The 19053-nt window shown below is 42.1% G+C and overlaps 1 protein-coding gene across 1 annotated transcript in view; it reads left to right on the top strand.

Annotated features, from left to right (window-relative positions):
• Positions 1-19053, top strand: part of ubap2l (ubiquitin associated protein 2-like) — a 96090-nt gene that overhangs the window by 12436 nt on the left and 64601 nt on the right. Inside the window, 5 exon segments of the mRNA XM_065017657.1 lie at positions 6259-6336; positions 10961-11071; positions 11301-11475; positions 11708-11803; positions 15422-15476. Coding sequence (XP_064873729.1) covers positions 6259-6336; positions 10961-11071; positions 11301-11475; positions 11708-11803; positions 15422-15476 — 515 coding nt within the window.

Below are 19053 nucleotides of genomic sequence, written 5' to 3'. Positions count from 1 at the left end.
AGGAGCAGAATGGAGTTGTGATCTGATTTGCATAAGGGAAGATGGAGGGCCTTGTAGCCATGCCAGGAGGGAGAGTAACAATGGTTGAGAGTTTTTGAAGCGTGAGTACTACAGGCAATGTGTTGACAGAACTTCGGTAGCGTTTTACTCAGATTTGATTTTTTAAAGTCCTCAGCTAGAATAAATGCTGCCTCAGGATATGTGGTTTCCAGTTTGCACAAAGTCCAGTGTAATTTCTTGAGGGCTATTGAGGTATTCTAGGTCGGGTGAAGAAAAGGACTTGATTTTGTACGTTATCACAATCGCATCATGAGTAGTCAATCATGAAACACTCCTCTGCCTTTCTTCTTCCCGGAGAGTTCTTTATTCCTGTCTGTGCGATGTACTGAGAATCCAGCTGGCCTTATGGACGGTGACAGTTCATCCGGAGAGAGCCATGATTTTGTGAAACAGTATGTTACAGTCCCTGATGTCTTTCTGGAAGGAGATCCGGGCCCTGAGCTCATCTACTTTATTAACCAGGGGCTGAACATTAGCGAGTAATATACTCGGAATCGGTGGATGGTGTGCACGCCTCCTGGATTCAGACTAGAAGTCCACTCCTTAAACCTTTTCTCCACCGGCGGCGTCTTGGAGCAGCCTCTGGGATAAGTTCAATTTCCTTGAGGGGTATGTACAAATGATCCAATTAATTAAAGTCATGTTTCTGGTCGGAATGCTGGTGAGTTAACGCCCCTCTGATATCCAGTGGTTCTTTCAGGTTGTGTGAAATGGCAAACGTTAATATAAGAAATAACACAAAAAAAATCAGTTGGCACACATTTTAAGGCCTATACAGTGCATTCGGAAAGCTTTCAGACCCCTTTAATTTTTCCACATTTTAAGTTACAACCTTATTTGAAAATGGATTTAAAAAATAATTTAAAACATTTATCTAAACACAATATCCCATTATGACAAAAACAGACATTTTTGCTAATGTATTTGAAATAAAAAAATATCACATTTACATACAGTTGAAGTCGGAAGTGTACATACACCTTAGCCAAATACATTTTAAACTCTGTTTTTCACAATTCCTGACGTGTAATCCTAGTAAAGATTCCCTGTCTTAGGTCAGTTAGGATCACCACTTTTATTTTAAGAATGTGAAATGTCAGAATAATAATAGAGAGAATGATTTTTCAGCTTTTATTTCTTTCACCACATTCCCAGTGGGTCAGAAGATTACATACACTCAATTAGTATTTGGTAGCGTTGCCTTTAAATTGTTTAACTTGGGTCAAACATTTTGGTTAGCCTTCCACAGGCTTCCCATAATAAGTTGGGTGATTTTTGGCCCATTCCTGACACAGCTGGTGTAAATGAGTCAGGTTTCTAGGCCTCCTTCCTTCCACATGCTTCTTCAGTTTTGCCCACAAAGGATAGGATTGTTGTCAGGGCTTTGTGATGGCCACTCCAATACCTTGACTTTGATGTCCTTAAGCCTTTTTGCCACAACTTTGGAAGTATGCTTGGGATCGTTGTCCATTTGCGACCAAGCTTTAACTGATGTCTTGAGATGTTACTTAAATATATCCACATAATTATCCTTTCTCATGATGCCATCTATTTTGTGAAGTGCACCAGTCCCTCCTGCAGCAAAGCACCCCCACAACATGATGCTGCCACCCCAGTGCTTCACGGTTTGGATGGTGTTCTTCGGCTTGCAAGTCTCCCCTTTTTCCTCCAAACATAACAATGGTCATTATGGCCAAAGAGTTATATTTTTTGTTTCATCAGACGAGATGCACGATCAAAATGCACGATCTTTGTCCCCATCTGCAGTTGCAAACCGTAGTCTGGCTTTTTTATGGCGGTTGTGGAGCAGTGGCTTCTTCCTTGCTGAGCTGCCTTTCAGATTATGTCGATATAGGTTTTTACTACTAGTTTTTTTTTTTACTGTGGATACAGATAGTTTTGTACCTGTTTCCTCCAGCATCTTCACAAGGTCCTTTGCTGCTGTTCTGGGATTGTTTTGAACTTTTCGCGTCAAAGTACGTTCATCTCTGGGAGACAGAACGCGTCTCCTTCCTGAGCTTATGACGTCTACGTGGTCCAATGGTGTTTATACTTGCATACTATTGTTTTTACAGGTGAACGTGGTACCTTCAGGCGTTTGGAAATTGCTCCCAAGGATGAACCAGACTTGTGGAGGTCTGCAATTTTTTTCTTGATGTCTTGGCTGATTTCTTTTGATTTTCAAATCAAATCAAATTTTATTGGTCACATACACATGGCGAATGTAGCGAAATGCTTGTGCTTCTAGTTCCGGCCATGCAGTAATATCTAACAAGTAATGCAACAATTCCACAACAACTACCTTTTACACAAGTGTTAAGGAATGAATAAGAATATGTACATATAAATATATGGATAAGCGATGGCCGAACGGCATAGGCAAGATGCAGTAGATGGTATAAAGTACAGTATATACATATGAGATGAGTAATGTAGAGTATGTAAACAATATATGAAGTGGCGTTGGTTTAAAGTGACTAGTGATACCTTTATTACATCCCATTTTTAATTATTAAAGTGGCTAGAGATTTTGAGCCAGTATGTTGGCAGCAGCTACTCAATGTTAGTGATGGCTGTTTAACAGTCTGATGGCCTTGAGATAGAAGCTGTTTTTCAGTCTCTCGGTACCAGCTTTGATGCACCTGTTCTGACCTCTCCTTCTGGATGATAGCGGGGTGAACAGGCAGCGGCTCGGGTGGTTGTTGTCTTTGATGATAATTTTGGCCTTCCTGTGACATCGGGTGTTGTAGGTGTCCTGGAGGGCAGGTAGTTTTCCCCCGGTGATACGTTGTGCAGACCTCACTACCCTCTGGAGAGCCTTACGGTTGTGGGGGTAGCAGTTGCCGTACCAGGCGGTGATACAGCCCGACAGGATGCTCTCGATTGTGCATCTGAAAGTTTGTGTGTTTTTGGTGACGAGCCACATTTCTTCAGCCTCCTGAGGTTGTTGCGCCTTCACCACGCTGTGGGTGGACCATTTCAGTTTGTTCCTTGATGTGTACGCCGAGGAACTTAAAACTTTCTACCTTCTACACTACTGTCCCGTCGATATGGATAGCGGGGTGCTCCCTCTGCTGTTTCCTGAAGTCCACGAGCATCTCCTTTTGTTGAAGTTGAGTGTGAGGTGGGCCCTCACCACCTCCCCGTAAGCCATCGTGTCGTTGTTGGTAATCAAGCCCACTACTGTTGTGTCATCTGCAAACTTGATGATTGAGTTGGAGGCGTGCATGGCCAGGCAGTCATGGGTGATCAGGGTGTACAGGAGAGGGCTGAGAACCCACCCTTGTGGGGTCCCAGTGTTGAGCATCAGCGGGGTGGAGATGTTTCTATACCCTCACCACCTGGGGGCGTCCCGTCAAGTCCAGGACCCAGATGCACAGGGCAGGGTCGAGACCCAGGGTCTCGAGCTTAAAACCTCTTAAGCCTATGCCTTACTTTTTCGAACATTCTGTTAAAAATCGCGCAACATTTCAGCATCCTGCTACTCATGCCAGAAATATAGTATATGCATATGATTAGTATGTGTGGATAGAAAACACTCTGACGTTTCTAAAACTGGTTAAATCACGGCTGTGACTATAATAGAACGTGTGTTTCATCGAAAAGCACAAGGAAAACTGATCACCAAAAAGTGGAAAAAATATCAATGCGTCACTTGCATGTATTGTCTATGGCACAGCAAATTAGATGGGGCCGAGATTACAAGTCCTACAGCTTCCACACGATGTCACCAGTCTTGGCAATTGCCTGGGAGTTGTTCCTTGGTTAAACAAAGAAGAGAGACCCCATTCCATCCGGTCTCCGACAGGATGTTTTGGAAGAGATTTTCGACCATGATTTGAAGACGTGGAGCTATTGAATACACATCGCCCCGTGATCAATTTGATAGATTATTAACGTTTACTAATACCTAAAGTTGGATTACAAAAGTATTTCGAAGTGTGTTGTGAAAGTTTATCGTCGACTTTTTTTATTAAAAAAAATGACGTTGCGTTTTAAAACTGTTTTTTTTCTGGATCACACACTTTTCATAGATGGATATTTTGGGTATATATGGACCGATTTAATCGAGAAAAAAAAGACCCAATAGTGATGTTTATGGGACATATAGGAGTGCCAACGAAGAAGCTCGTCAAAGGTAATGAATGTTTTATATTTTATTTCTGCGTTTTGTGTAGCGCCGGCTATGCTAATTATGTTGTTTACGTCCCCTTCAGGTATTTCGGGGTGTTGCATGCTATCAGATAATAGCTTCTCATGCTTTCGCCGAAAAGCATTTTAAAAATCTGACTTGTCGGCTAGATTCACAACGAGTGTAGCTTTAATTCAGTACCCTGCATGTGTGTTTTAATGAACGTTTGAGTTTTAACGAGTGCTATTAGCATTTGGCGTAGTGCATTTGCATTTCCAGATGGCTGGGTGGGACGCAGACGTCTCAGGGGACGCTAAGAGGTTAATGACAAGTTTGGAGGGTACTGTGGTGTTAAATGCTGTCCTGTAGTCAATTAACAGCATTCTTACATAGGTATTTCTCTTGTCCAGATGCTTTAGGGCAGTGTGATTGCGTAATCTCTGGACCTATTGGGGCGGTAAGCAAATTGGAGTGGGTCTAGGGTGTCAGGTAAGGTGAAGGCGATATGATCCTTGACTAGTCTCTCAAAGCACTTCATGATGACAGTACTTTCCCATGATGTCAAGCACAGAAGCACTGAGTATGAAGGTAAGGCCTTGAAATACATCCACATGTACACCTCCAATTGACTCAAATGATGGCTAGGCTATCAGAAGCTTCTTTAAGCCATTACATTTTCTGGAACTTTCCAAGCTTTTTAAAGGCACAGCCAACTTATTGTATGTAAACTTCTGACCCACTGGAATTGTGATACAGTGAAATAATCTGTCTGTAAACAATTGTTGGAAAAATGATTTGTGTCATGCACGAATTAGAATTCCTAACCGCCTAAACTATAGTTTGTTAACAAGACATTTGTGGAGTGGTTGAAAAACTAGTTTTAATGACTCCAACCTAAGTGTATGTAAACTTCTGACTTTCAACTAAGTATTCAGACCCTTTATTCAGTACTTTGTTGAAGCACCTTTCGCAGCGATTACATTGTCGAGTCTTCTTGGGTATGATGCTACAGGAGTGAGAGTCCTTTTAGGTTCCTTTTGGCGTACTCCAAGAGGGCTATCCTGTGCCTTTTACTGAGTAGTGACTTCCGTTTGGCCACTCTTCCATGAAGGCTTGATTTGGTGGAGTTCTGCAGAGATGGTTGTCTTCCTGGAAGGTACTCCTATATCCACAGAGGAACTCTAGAGCTCTGTCAGAGTGACCATTGTGTTCTTGGTCACCTCCCTGACCTTTATATACACAGGTGTGTGCCTTTCCAAATTATGTCCAGTCAATTGAATTTACCAGAGTTGGACATCAATCAAGTTGTGGAAACATCTCAAGGATGATCAATGGAAACACAATGCACCTGATGTACAGGTTTTTCTGTTTTTTATTTTGAATAAATTTGCAAAAACCTGTTTTTGCTCTGTCATTAAGAGGGAATTGTGTGTAGATTGTGAAAAAACATTTATTTAGAATAAGACTTACGTAATAAAGTCAAGAGGTCTGAATACTTTGCGAATGCACTGTATATGAGTAAAATGGTAGTACAAAAGAACCCTGAAATGCTCTCACGAACGATGAAGCATTTTTCTCTCCTCACTCCGTGTAATGAAATTGAACTACAACCAACCCCAGTGCACAAATAACACTTCCCACATGTACCGTGATGCGGGGCAGACTGTCAAACCAGCAGTGTTTTTCTGTCATCACTCGCTTGATGACTGACAGGGCGACACCTGTCCTAACAATAGATAGCTAGGAGATGCGTATTGTTCCTTCTAGTGGATAGGGCTCGGACAACTTTTATTTTTTGACTTGGGGCTCTATCCAATCTGTATCGCTGAAGCGTTAGATTACATTTCTATTGCGCAAAGGTAATTTCCGATTGAGCAGTCATGCAGCATTTGCCGGATTGAATAGACCCTTTAATTGTTTGTTTAATAGTGATGGAAAAGCTACACGTAGTACCGAACCAATTCTTAATGGGTGGATAAACGATTGTCATTGTGATGACATAAGAGACCCCTTTAAACAATTTTGTGGTGACTTAGAAGTTGATGTTCCACCCTTTCTCCACACAGGCCACTGCTGAGCAGATCCGACTCGCGCAGATGATTTCGGACCACAATGATGCTGACTTTGAAAAGAAAGTCAAGCAGGTGAGAACTTAACCTTCCCTTCATCACATGTAGCATCCCACTGCACTTTTAGACCCTTTTTGCTGCCTGAAGGGAGGTCCGTTACATTGATGTACATTCAAAGAGATCTAGTATTGTTCCAGGTTTTCCCTTTAGGAAATTTTGGCGCCAGCCAACGTGTCTGGGAAAATGTTAATTTACTAATCATTTGAGAAATTTACCGGGCCCCTTCATTACTCATCTCTAATGTGTATATACTGTATTCTATGCAATCTACTGCATCTTGCCTATGCTGCACGGCCATCGCTCATCCATATATTTATATGTGCATATTCTTATTCATCCCTTTACGTTTGTGTGTATCAGATAGTCGTGAATTTGTTAGATTACGTGTTAGATATTACTGCACTGTTGGAACTAGAGAGGCAAGCATTTCGCTACACTTGCATTAACATCTGCTAACCATGTGTATGTGACCAATAAAATGTGATTTGATTTGGTGCACAGCCCATTAATGAGTCCGCCCACTGTGCTTAGAATGACGGAAATCACATTTAGATTATGGTAATGCATCTTAACAGAACATGCAACTCATGTAATGAAGCAGCCAATAAAACATCACTTTCAAACATTTGGCAAATTTCAATTTGCGGGGAGAACAGCTCACCTGGGAAAACACCATTTGAAACAGCGCATCTGATAGCGTTCCATATGTGCCTGAAGAAAATCGCTGTTAGAAACCTAGATAGAGGGGGAATCTAAGATGCAACAACTAGGATGGGTTGCTAATACGACTAGGCTTGTGTCTTTGGCTTCTAGACAATGAAAAAATGTTGATAAGAACCAATAGAACAGGAGAGAAATGGCATAGCTATGAGTCCAATAGGGAAGTAATGGAAGTACTGTTGCCAAAATTATGTAATTACTCCAGTCTATACAGAAATAATCATTAAAAATACTTCACCAGAAAGCATGTCTTAGCCACAGAGGAATCGAGGATCATTAGCTTCTATAAAAAATAGCTGTGGATTGTTTGAAATCACTAGCCGTAGGTCTATGCCTGTTTGGCAAGCCCACACTTTAAGCAGCGCACGTGGCAATAGGCCTGGCTGGTTGAGTTGTGACTCAGTGAAAAGCATCTAAACTGTGTGTGTTGATAATGTCTTGAGTATAATTTAAAATGTTAAGACAAGAAGGGGAGTGGTGTGGCAGAATGGTTCTTATTTACAATGATGTCCTAACCCGGACAACACTGGTCCAATTGTGCGCCATCCTATGGGACTCCCAATCACGGCCAGTTGTGATACAGCCTGGAATTGTTTCAATTGTTTCATTGTGTGAATTGTTAGCCCTTTGTTTTGTTTTTGTCAATTCTCCCATTTACATATTTCACCAGTAGTAAATATGTCGTTAATCCCCATCATTTGGTTACATAACATTTGTGTAATGCATGTTAATTAGCCAATTACAGTTATCATTCTGGGTGGAAATGTTGTTTGCAGAGTTCACAACCTGCTGCACATGCGATAAACCAGTTTGGGTTTATTTCATAACCATAATCTACGAGATTTGTCAATTATTTCATTGTCTTTTGTTTTGAGTGCGCCATGTGAGCAATGTGCAAGTGTCTGTTTTTTCTCTGTCCTGAGAATGTTGAGGGAGTGCGTGCAGCTGAACACGCATAGAAGTACCTGACCTGCTGTGCGGAAATGTAGGAAAGCGTTTTTTTTCTCCATCCATTGCGAATTCTATATTGAAACTATAGTTCCTCACAGTAAGTTTTTAGAAAAATCTTTACAACAATCTCCCCCTCGATAATCACCCATCCTCGGTGTGAAAGGGCAATGGAAGTTGTAGGCCTACTGCTGTGTTTCCATTCACTCATATCTTTAGCCGCCAATGGATCACAATGTCTCAATGTGTCTATATGGCTGGTGATTTCGCATAAGTTGACTTTTAGATTTGTATCATTTAGATTCAGATTTTTATGATTAACCACGTGGCAATGATTTTGAGAAAATAAAACGTTATTATTGAAATGAAACTGTTCCACGAAAATGTGCATATGAAAATCATACCTGGCACACTGAACTGTAGAAATGGTAGGAAACTCACACGCACCTATGAAGTCTTTTTTTTTATAAAAGAATTGCCTCCGCATTTTTTATTTTTTTATTTTATTTCACCTCTATTTAACCAGGTAGGCTAGTTGAGAACAAGTTCTCATTTGCAACTGCGACCTGGCCAAGATAAAGCATAGCAGTGTGAACAGACCACACAGAGTTACACATGGAGTAAACAATTAACAAGTCAATAACACAGTAGAAAAAAAAAGAGTCTATATACATTGTGTGCAAAAGGCATGAGGAGGTAGGCGAATAATTACAATTTTGCAGATTAACACTGGAGTGATAAATTATCAGATGGTCATGTACAGGTAGAGATACTGATGTGCAAAAGAGCAGAAAAGTAAATAAATAAAAACAGTATGGGGATGAGGTAGGTAAAATTGGGTGGGCTATTTACCAATAGATTATGTACAGCTGCAGCGATCGGTTAGCTGCTCAGATAGCAGATGTTTGAAGTTGGTGAGGGAGATAAAAGTCTCCAACTTCAGCGATTTTTGCAATTCTTCCAGTCACAGGCAGCAGAGAACTGGAACGAAAGGCGGCCAAATGAGGTGTTGGCTTTAGGGATGATCAGTGAGATACACCTGCTGGAGCGCGTGCTACGGGTGGGTGTTGCCATCGTGACCAGTGAACTGAGATAAGGCGGAGCTTTACCTAGCATGGACTTGTAGATGACCTGGAGCCAGTGGGTCTGGCGACGAATATGTAGCGAGGGCCAGCCGACTAGAGCATACAGGTCGCAGTGGTGGGTGGTATAAGGTGCTTTAGTGACAAAACGGATGGCACTGTGATAAACTGCATCCAGTTTGCTGAGTAGAGTGTTGGAAGCTATTTTGTAGATGAAGTCGAGGATCGGTAGGATAGTCAGTTTTACTAGGGTAAGTTTGGCGGCGTGAGTGGAGCAGGCTTTGTTGCGGAATAGAAAGCTGACTAGATTTGATTTTCGATTGGAGATGTTTGATATGAGTCTGGAAGGAGAGTTTACAGTCTAGCCAGACACCTAGGTACTTATAGATGTCCACATATTCTAGGTCGAAACCATCCAGGGTGTTGATGCTAGTCAGGCGTGCGGGGGTGCAGGCAGCGAACGGTTGAAAAGCATGCATTTGGTTTTACTAGTGTTTAAGAGCAGTTGGAGGCCACGGAAGGAGTGTTGTATGGCGTTGAAGCTCGTTTGGAGGTTAGATAGCACAGTGTCCAAGGACGGGCCTGAAGTATATAGAATGGTGTCGTCTGCGTAGAGGTGGATCAGGGAATCGCCCGCAGCAAGAGCAACATCATTGATATATACAGAGAAAAGAGTCGGCCCGAGAATTGAACCCTGTGGCACCCCCATAGACTGCCAGAGGACCGGACAGCATGCCCTCCGATTTGACACACTGAACTCTGTCTGCAAAGTAGTTTGTGAACCAGGCACGGCAGTCATCAGAAAAACCGAGGCTACTGAGTCTGCCGATAAGAATATGGTGATTGACAGAGTCGAACGCCTTGGCAAGGTCGATGAAGACTGCTGCACAGTACTGTCTTTTGTCGATGTTGGTTATGATATCGTTTAGTACCTTGAGTGTGGCTGAGGTGCACCCGTGACAGGCTCGGAAACCAGATTGCACAGCGGAGAAGGTACGGTGGGATTCGAGATGGTCAGTGACCTGTGTTCAACTACAAGGTGCTTTTTTTTTTAGCTGACCTAGCTGTGTGGTTTCAGGACTAGAGCAGGCATACTTGTAGTTTTGTTCGGAATTACAACACTACCTCCCCGCCATTGCACCTATTACTTTTTACGCAATCCAAAAACGGACCTTTTTAAATTACAAACTGGGTTAGGTGGGCGTCATTTCAAAGCTTGTTCTATTGCCAACCATGACCAGCTAAGTTATAAAATACAATCTTAGTGTTAGGCTTTCACAAAGCAATTCAGAGATACTTATTTGTAATTTTGGTGTGCATAGGAGTCATGAGTGCATTCAGGTGAGTGTTACTTCACAATAGACAAACGGGCTCATTCTGTTCAGATCAACCCAGGGTATGATGCCATCTCATCTTGTAACTACATCAGACATAGTAATGATAAATGTTGACACTGTATATGATATAGAAATGTGAAGTGCACATTTGGAAGGGTGTTTGGCTTGTTTGTATGACATCAAAGTGGTATTTGTTAAAATAGTCTTATCTTTCAAAATACATCGAGTCCTCTTAATTTACAGCATTTCCCTAATTTCCCAGTCAATTTTTTTTGCCAAAGTTGCCCAATTAGGAGGAGGGATGTGGGCAACTTCTTGTCATGTGCAGTGTTCAAGTTCAGAACGGCTGTCAATCAAAATCCATATAGCACTGTGAAGCGCAGAGCCTGAGCTCTGACGTAATTTATAGCATGTTATTGTACAGTTGCTGCGTTCCAATTTAGGCGCTTATCAGTGACCAAATCTGCCATTTCAACCCATATATCGGTACGAGTGTATTGGGCTACATGGCAATATACTCACTGAAGATTCTCATCCGTTTCCCCCGTCCAGCTGATTGACATCACAGGCAAGGACCAGGATGAGTCCATGATCGCGCTGCACGACTGCAACGGAGATGTCAACAGAGCCATCAATGTGTTGCTGGAGGGTAGCCCAGATACTGTGAGTTTTGCCTTTGTCAGGGCTTATGAGTTGGACCAAAGGGAGGGAGTTAACAAGGTTACCCATCTAGCTCACTACAGGGCGAATCCTAACTTCCACTTAAGTCAATTTTCATTTAGTCTTGCATTCATGTCAGTGGGAGACTACGTACAAATATGACTTAAGTGGAAGTTAGTTTGTCTAACATAATCAAACTGAACCCTGTCGGTCACCTCACCGGTCTCCTCAGGACTCTTGGGAGATGGTGGGGAAGAAGAAAGGAGTGTCTGGTCAGAAGGAGCCTGGCCACGCCGAGACCGGAGAGGAAGGAAAGGATAACAGGGAGAGGGGAGCAGAGAGGGACGTGGCACGTCGTAGAGGTGGGGCCCCACGCAGGGGCCGAGGGGCCAGCAGGGGACGAGAGTGTGAGTAGAGATCACATACCTTTGCATTGTCATGGGAAGTGACACTGGCACCCCAACCCTTTGTGGCTCCTGCTGTTGTCATGGAGGGGCAGTGTGTGCCACAAATATTCTCACCTTAGATTTCTGAAGAAAAAACCATTCCCGCATTGTAGCGACTTAACCGACATTCTAACTTCAAACCTAATTTCGGACTTTTCCCTAACTACCTCATGCGTGTTCCCTCTCCTCTCAGTCCGTGGACAGGAGAATGGTCTGGATGGCGGAAAGGCTGCTGGGATAGCAGGCAGGGGCACAGAGCGAGGCCACAGGGGGAGAGGCAGAGGAAGAGGTAAGTTTCTCCACTACATAGAGTGCATTCGGAAAGTATTCAGACCCCTTGACTTTTTCCACATTTTGTTATGTTACAGCCTTATTCTAAAATTGATTAAATAGTTTTTCCCCCTCATCTACACACGCTATCCCATAATGACAAAGCAAAAACAGGATTTTTAGAAATGTTTGCTAAAAAAATAATATTACATTTACGGAAGTATTCAAACACTTTACTCAGCACTTTGTTGAAGCACCTTTGGTAGCGATTACAGACTTGAGTATTATTTGGTATGACACTACAAGCTTTGCACACCTGTATTTGGGGAGTTTCTCCCCTTCTTCTCTGCAGATCCTCTCATGCTCTGTCAGGTTGGCTTGTCTCTCAGTCCCTGCCGCTGGAAAAACATCCCCACAGTATGATGCTGCCACCACCATGCTTCACCGTAGGGAGGGTGCCAGGTTTCCTTCAGACATGACGTTTGGCATTCAGGCCAAAGCGTTTAACCTTGGTTTCATCAGATCAGAGAATCACTCCACGTGGGCTATAATGTGCCTTTTACTGAAGAGTGGCTTCTGTCTGGCACTCTACCATAAAGGCCTGGTTGGTGGAGTGCTGCAGAGATTATTGTCCTTCTTGAGGGTTCTGGCTCTCCCGTCTCCATAGAAGATCTCTGGAGCTCTGTCGGAGTGACCATTGGGATCTTGTTCACCTACCTGACCAAGGCCCTTCTCCCCAGATAGCTCAGTTTGGCCGAGCGGCCAGCTCTAGGAAGAGTCTTGGTGGTTTCAAACTTCTTCCATTTAAGAATGATGGAGGCCAGTGTGTTCTTGGGGACCTTCAATGCTGCAGACATGTTTTGGTACCCTTCCCCAGATCTGTGCCTCGACACAATCCTGTCTTGGAGCTCTACTGGCAATTTCTTCAACCTCATGGCTTGGTTTTTGCTCTCATGTGCACTGTCAACTGTGGGACCTTATATAGACAGGTGTGTACCTTTGCAAATCATGTCCAATCAATTGAATTTGCCACAGGTGGACTCCAAGTTGTAGAAACATCTCAAGGATGATCAATGGAAACAGGATGTACCTGAGCTCAATTTTGAGTCTCACAGCAAAGGCTCTGAATACTTATGTAAATAAGGTATTTCAGTCTTATTTCTAATACATTTGCAAAAATATCTTACCCTGTTTTTGCTTTGTCATTACGGGATATTGTGTGTAGATTGATGAGGATTTTTATTTAATCCATTTTAGAATAAGGCTGTAATGTAACAAAATGTGGAAAGGGGGAATGGGTCTGAATACTTTCAGAATGCACCGTAATATGGCCCATGGGTTTCGGTGTGAAGAGCTTGTTGATTGGACTCCTGAAACGAGCTGTGTTCAAATTCTCACACTAACCGTACTATTTGTGACATAAATTGAGTATATAGTATGCTTATTGGCCATTGTATGGATATAGTTAGTATGCCAAAAGTTCCCGGATGTCGTGCTAAATTTGCCAAAATATGAAGTGTCCACTGCGTGTATACTATCTGTGCTTTTTGGGTCCATAATGTAATTCTTCAGAAAATGGGCATTGCTTCACAACGTTTTCATATTTGAAGAAAATATGCAGCCGACGAGAGCGGATACAAATTCGTTGCTTTAACTAATTATGACAAATGTTAACAAAATGTTGAGCAATGTAATTAAGTAATGTCTTTTCAAATAAGTTATGTTACGCGTTATGTTGGCTGACAATTTGTTAGCTACGCTATCTTTACGAACTGCACAGCATATCATTACAACAGTATGTACCAGGTATGTTAGTTACCTACTGTAACATTAGTAGGCTGCTCGTACAACAAACTTGCCAGTATATTTTCTTTATGCTATCAAACTAACTACTCAACTTTTATTTACTTGATTATTCACATCATTCATAGCTTAGCTAAATGGTATAGTCGTACAGGTCGTAAATTCGCTCTGGCTATCTACCCAGATTTCAGAGCACTCATCTGACTACTAGAGGCAGAGCACAGAATAACTGATGAATTTACAAACGCTCAACACCTGTTGAATGTGGCTGGTGTCATTAAACATCGGCAAAAAAAGTAATTAAATTGTTGGCAGCATCACAGTTAGTCACCAACGCTCTGGATAACATGAAAACAGGTTAACCAGCTCTGCTAAGGCGAGTAAAATGGTCAGCTTGAGATGTTAGCCAGTTAGCTTGGGTGCTTGATAGCCGTTGTGAGTTCAGAACGCTCAGATCAACCCTATTCCACAGCCATAGTGTCAAGTGTGCGCTCTGAATTTAAGAACGGACAATCTGACAACACCCTGAATTTACGAATGCTCAGAGCGCACTCTGGCATTCCAGATTTGAATTTACGAACACACCCGAAGTCTAGCTAGTAATTTGTTATGCTAGCAAGAGGTTGCATAGCAACAGTATCAACTTCTGATTGACAGGCAAGGTGCTAGTACTCTCAACTGAAAGGATATCGTTTGTTTACAGAATAATAAAATGAACTAATAGTATGTAGTGTATACTCATTATGTTAATATGTATTCAAACACAGCTAAGGTCTCAACATAAACTAAGGTTAATGTCCCCTCTAGAGTGTCAAAACAAAGATATCATAGCATTCCAGGGCTCCAGACTAACCTTTTACCCTGGTGGCACTGGTGCCACTAACTTTTTCATTTGGTGGCACCAGCCCATGATTTTATAGCACCAAACATATTTTTCTTGTTGTCATGCAATATAAATAATTGGTTACCATCTCATAAAGCCACTCTCAGATCTTTATAAAGTGTAAATAGACTACTGAGATGGTATTCAAGAAATATGTTTTTTTTTTCCCCTAACGTCCAAGCAGGAACGCATGAGTCAAGATATTTTTATGTTCACCCTAATCTCATGATTGTCATTACATTTTGGGTTGACAAATAGGTTCTTACATTTTACTGTGAAAATAGGGCCCCAAAATGTTCAAAAAAAATAAAAATAATATATATATATATATATTAGATTAATTAGCATCCATCTTTATGTGCACTAATATGACAGGCTAATTCATTTGGGGCGAATTCACCACCTGAGAAAGTAAACTCAAAACACATTAGCTAGATTGTAAACTCTAAATATAATACCTACTGCTAGTAGCCATGTATTAATCTAACAGTAAATTTGAGGCCTGTTATATTTAGGCAATGAGGCTTATATGCACTCGCAATGGCCTGTGTGCATTTTGCATGCTCCGTAGCTCAATGCCATATCTGATATCTCGATTGTAAAACTGTGCCCTATTAGCTCAATATTGACGTATGACAATAATGCACTTTACTGTTTCACCAAATCATGGTTTTAGCCGCCCAAAAAACATGACTTTGGAATGTGGTGACTAGGTAGAATGTGCAGCTTGCACCGATTCCACCAAATAAACATTTTACTCTTACAGCCAAGTCAAAGGGTCACAAAATGCGACTAAATTGTTGCAGAATGCAGGGCTCCATCTGTTGTAGGGCGCGCAATAACATTTGAATATGCATTCAAGCAGGCAAATGTTCCACAAGGACAATGCATTGTATTTTCTGTAGTGTTATGTTTTTTTCAATAGTGTAACTTGACTGTCCCTCTCTCTAGGGGAAGAGCGTGAGCGAGGCAGGCGAGGGAGCAGGTTTTCAGCACAGGGCATGGGGTAAGTGAACACCTGTGCTGCTCACAGAGAGGGATTTATTTTCCCGCATACTTGTTGCCATGGTCACCAGAGAGCAGGACCTCAGCCTATTGTTAAGGCTTAATACATCGGCCAAATCAAGTTGAAATGCGGGGCTGTACATAAAACCCTTATGTAACTCCACTGAGCTCTTCTGTCTCTGATTAACTGACTTGCATTAAAGTCAAATATAGATAGACCCACACCATATCTGTAACTCAATGGGTGGGCATTGAGATTGTTGCACATAGGGTTCTGCTCTGTGTCTGTGGCATATGGTGTGTTCTAGTTCCTTGTCCCTTCCCTTTGGGTTAAATGGGGCACAGGTTTGTATGTGTGAGTTGTGTGTTTTGTCTGTCAGTATGCATCGTCTCACCCAACCCTGGTCATTGAGTGCCCTAGATGTCATCACATAGGAAGTGGTTAGGCCTATATACTTTCAATTGCTTTGAAGATGATCACAGTGCTGAGATTTTAAACCAGCTTTGATAATGAGTAGTATCAAATTCACTCAACATAAGACATATTAGTGTATCTTGTACAGTGGGGCAAAATGTATTTAGTCAGCCACCAATTTTGCAAGTTCTCCCACTTAAAAAGATGAGAGGCCTGTAATTTTCATCAAAGGTACACTTTAACTATGAAAGACAAAATGAGAAAAACAAATCCAGAAAATCACATTGTAGGATTTTTTATGAATTTATTTGCAAATTATGGTGGAATATAAGTATTTGGTCACCTACAAACAAGCAAGATATTTAGCTTTCACAGACCTGTAACTTCTTCTTTAAGAGGCTCCTCTGTCCTCCACTCGTTACCTGTATTAATGGCACCTGTTTGAGCTTGTTATCAGTATAAAAGACACCTGTCCACAACCTCAAACAATCACACTCGAAACTACTATGGCCAAGACCAAAGAGCTGTCAAAGGACCTGCACCAGGCTGGGAAGACTGAATCTGCAATAGGTAAGCAGCTTGGTTTGAAGAAATCAACTGTGGGAGCAATTATTAGGAAATGGAAGACGTACAAGACCACTGATAATCTCCCTCGATCTGGGGCTCCACGCAAGATCTCACCCCGTGGGGTCAAAATGATCACAAGAACGGTGAGCAAAAATACCAGAACCACACGGGGGGGACCTAGTGAATGACCTGCAGAGAGTTGGGACCAAAGTAACAAAGCCTACCATCAGTAACACACTACGCCGCCAGAGACGCAAATCCTGCAGTGCCAGACGTGTCCCCCTGCTTAAGCCAGTACATGTCCAGGCCCGTCTGAAGCTTGCTAGAGAGCATTTGGATGATCCAGAACATTGGGAGAATGTCATATGGTCAGATGAAACCAAAATATAACTTTTTGGTAAAAACTCAACTCGTCGTGTTTGGAGGACAAAGAATGCTGAGTTTCATCCAAAGAACACCATACCTACTGTGAAGCATGGGGGTGGAAACATTATGCTTTGGGGCTGTTTTTCTGCAAAGGGACCAGGCCGACTGATCCGTGTAAAGGAAAAAATGAATGGGGCCATGTATCGTGAGATTTTGAGTGAAAACCTCCCTCCATCAGCAAGGGCATTGAAGATGAAACGTGGCAGCGTCTTTCAGCATGACAATGATCCCAAACACATCGCCCGGGCAATGGAGTGGCTTCGTAAGAAGCATTTCAAGGTCCTGGAGTGGCCTAGCCAGTCTCCAGATCTCAACCCCCTAAATCTTTGGAGGGAGTTGAAAGTCTGTGTTGCCCAGCAACAGCCCCAAAACATCACTGCTCTAGAGGAGATCTGCATTGAGGAATGGGCCAAAATACCAGCAACAGTGTGTGAAAACCTTATGAAGACTTACAGAAAAACATTTGACCTTTGTCATTGCCAACAAAGGGTATATAACAAAGTATTGATAAACTTTTGTTATTGACCAAATACTTATTTTCCACCATAATTTGCAAATAAATTCATAAAAAATCCTACAATGTGATTTTCTCATTTTCTCATAGTTGAAGTGTACCTATGATGAAAATTACAGGCCTCATCTTTTTAAGTGGGAGAACTTGCACAATTGGTGGCTGACTAAATACTTTTTTGCCCCACTGTATGTCACTTTGTATTGAATTATAATTAACACTTAGTTGGCTATATAATTCGTCCTAGGTGTTAGGACTAGCATTAAGCGAGATGAGATGACAGTCTACTATTTCTAGGGTTGTCAAAGACCGGGCTTTGTGGGGTTTAGAAGGCTTTGTGGGGTTTAGAAGGCTTTGTGGGGTTTAGATGAATGGGCGATGATAGGTTGGGCTCTTTCCCAGGGGGTGCAGCAGGTTTAAACGCTTCCTCAAAGTAGGGCTGGGCGATATGGCCTAAAAATCACATCTACATTTTTTTCAAACTTATGGGCGATTTTGTGTGTGTGTATAGATAGAGTATATGTGTGTGTGGACACCCCTTCAAATTAGAGGATTCGACCATTTCAGCAACACCCATTGCGGACAGGTGTATAAAATCAATCACACAGCCATGCAATCGCCATAGACACACTTTGGCAGTAGAATGGCCTTCCTGAAGAGCTCAGTGACTTTCGACGTGGCACCGTCATAGGATGCCACATTTCGAACGGGTCAGTTTGCCAAATTTCTGCTCTGCTAGAGCTGCCCCGGTCAACTAAGTGCTGTTATTGTGAAGTGGAAACATTGAGGAGCAACAACGGCTCAGCCGCAAAGTGGTAGCTCACAGAACGGGACAACTGAGTGCTGAGTAAAGCTCCAACATCTGGTGGACAGCCTTCCCAGAAGAGTGGAGGCTGTTTATAGGAGCAAAGGGGAGGACCAACTCCTAGACAGCTAGCACATAAGTCTGTGGCTAAAATGCTGCTAGCATACATGGTACTGTAATGCCGCGCTTGACAAACTGAGCATACATTTCATGTTCATTGTTACTCCCAAGTACAGTCTGCTAAGTTCTGAAATGTGGGAGTTGAGACCTAAAAAGGGTATTGTTACAAAGGTTAAGTTTTCCTCTATTACAGTAAAATGTCTCAATGTGTTTCGGTTTCTATATGACCGATTTTGTTGGACCGAACCTCAAATGCAAATAGCGAGTTGAAATCGCTTGTCTGAGAGGAAGAAGTGATCTTTAGTTTCTTTGTTGTTTGTGGGGGGCAGAGGGAGAGACTTGGAGTCTGTGTGCAAGTGGGAAGGTGCACACCGCACAGAAGGAACGAAGGAGATGAGCCCAAAAAGACACGCTCATAAAAACTGTTCGTTTTTTTACCTTTACTCTTGCGATACAGGCATTAGAAACATTGCTCTGAAACATACATTCAAATGAATTATATAAATCGCCCAGCCCTACCTCAGACAAACCTGCATGTTAATTACATCCCTTTCAAATAATTAACACTGATTTATTTCTGAGGCACCTGGTTTGTGGGACATGAAAGAAAAATTAGATGATCATAAAATATAAATAAATAATAATTTGCTTCAGCTGCGTCAGTCCTTAACTTGTTTCAACGTAAAACAAATGTCTTAATGTTCTACGGTTTAATAGGGAGACGTTAGCGGAGA

Source organism: Oncorhynchus nerka, linkage group LG4 (genome assembly GCF_034236695.1).
Source record: "Oncorhynchus nerka isolate Pitt River linkage group LG4, Oner_Uvic_2.0, whole genome shotgun sequence".
Taxonomy (NCBI): Eukaryota; Metazoa; Chordata; class Actinopteri; order Salmoniformes; family Salmonidae; genus Oncorhynchus; species Oncorhynchus nerka.
This window is presented reverse-complemented; position numbering and strand designations above follow the sequence as displayed.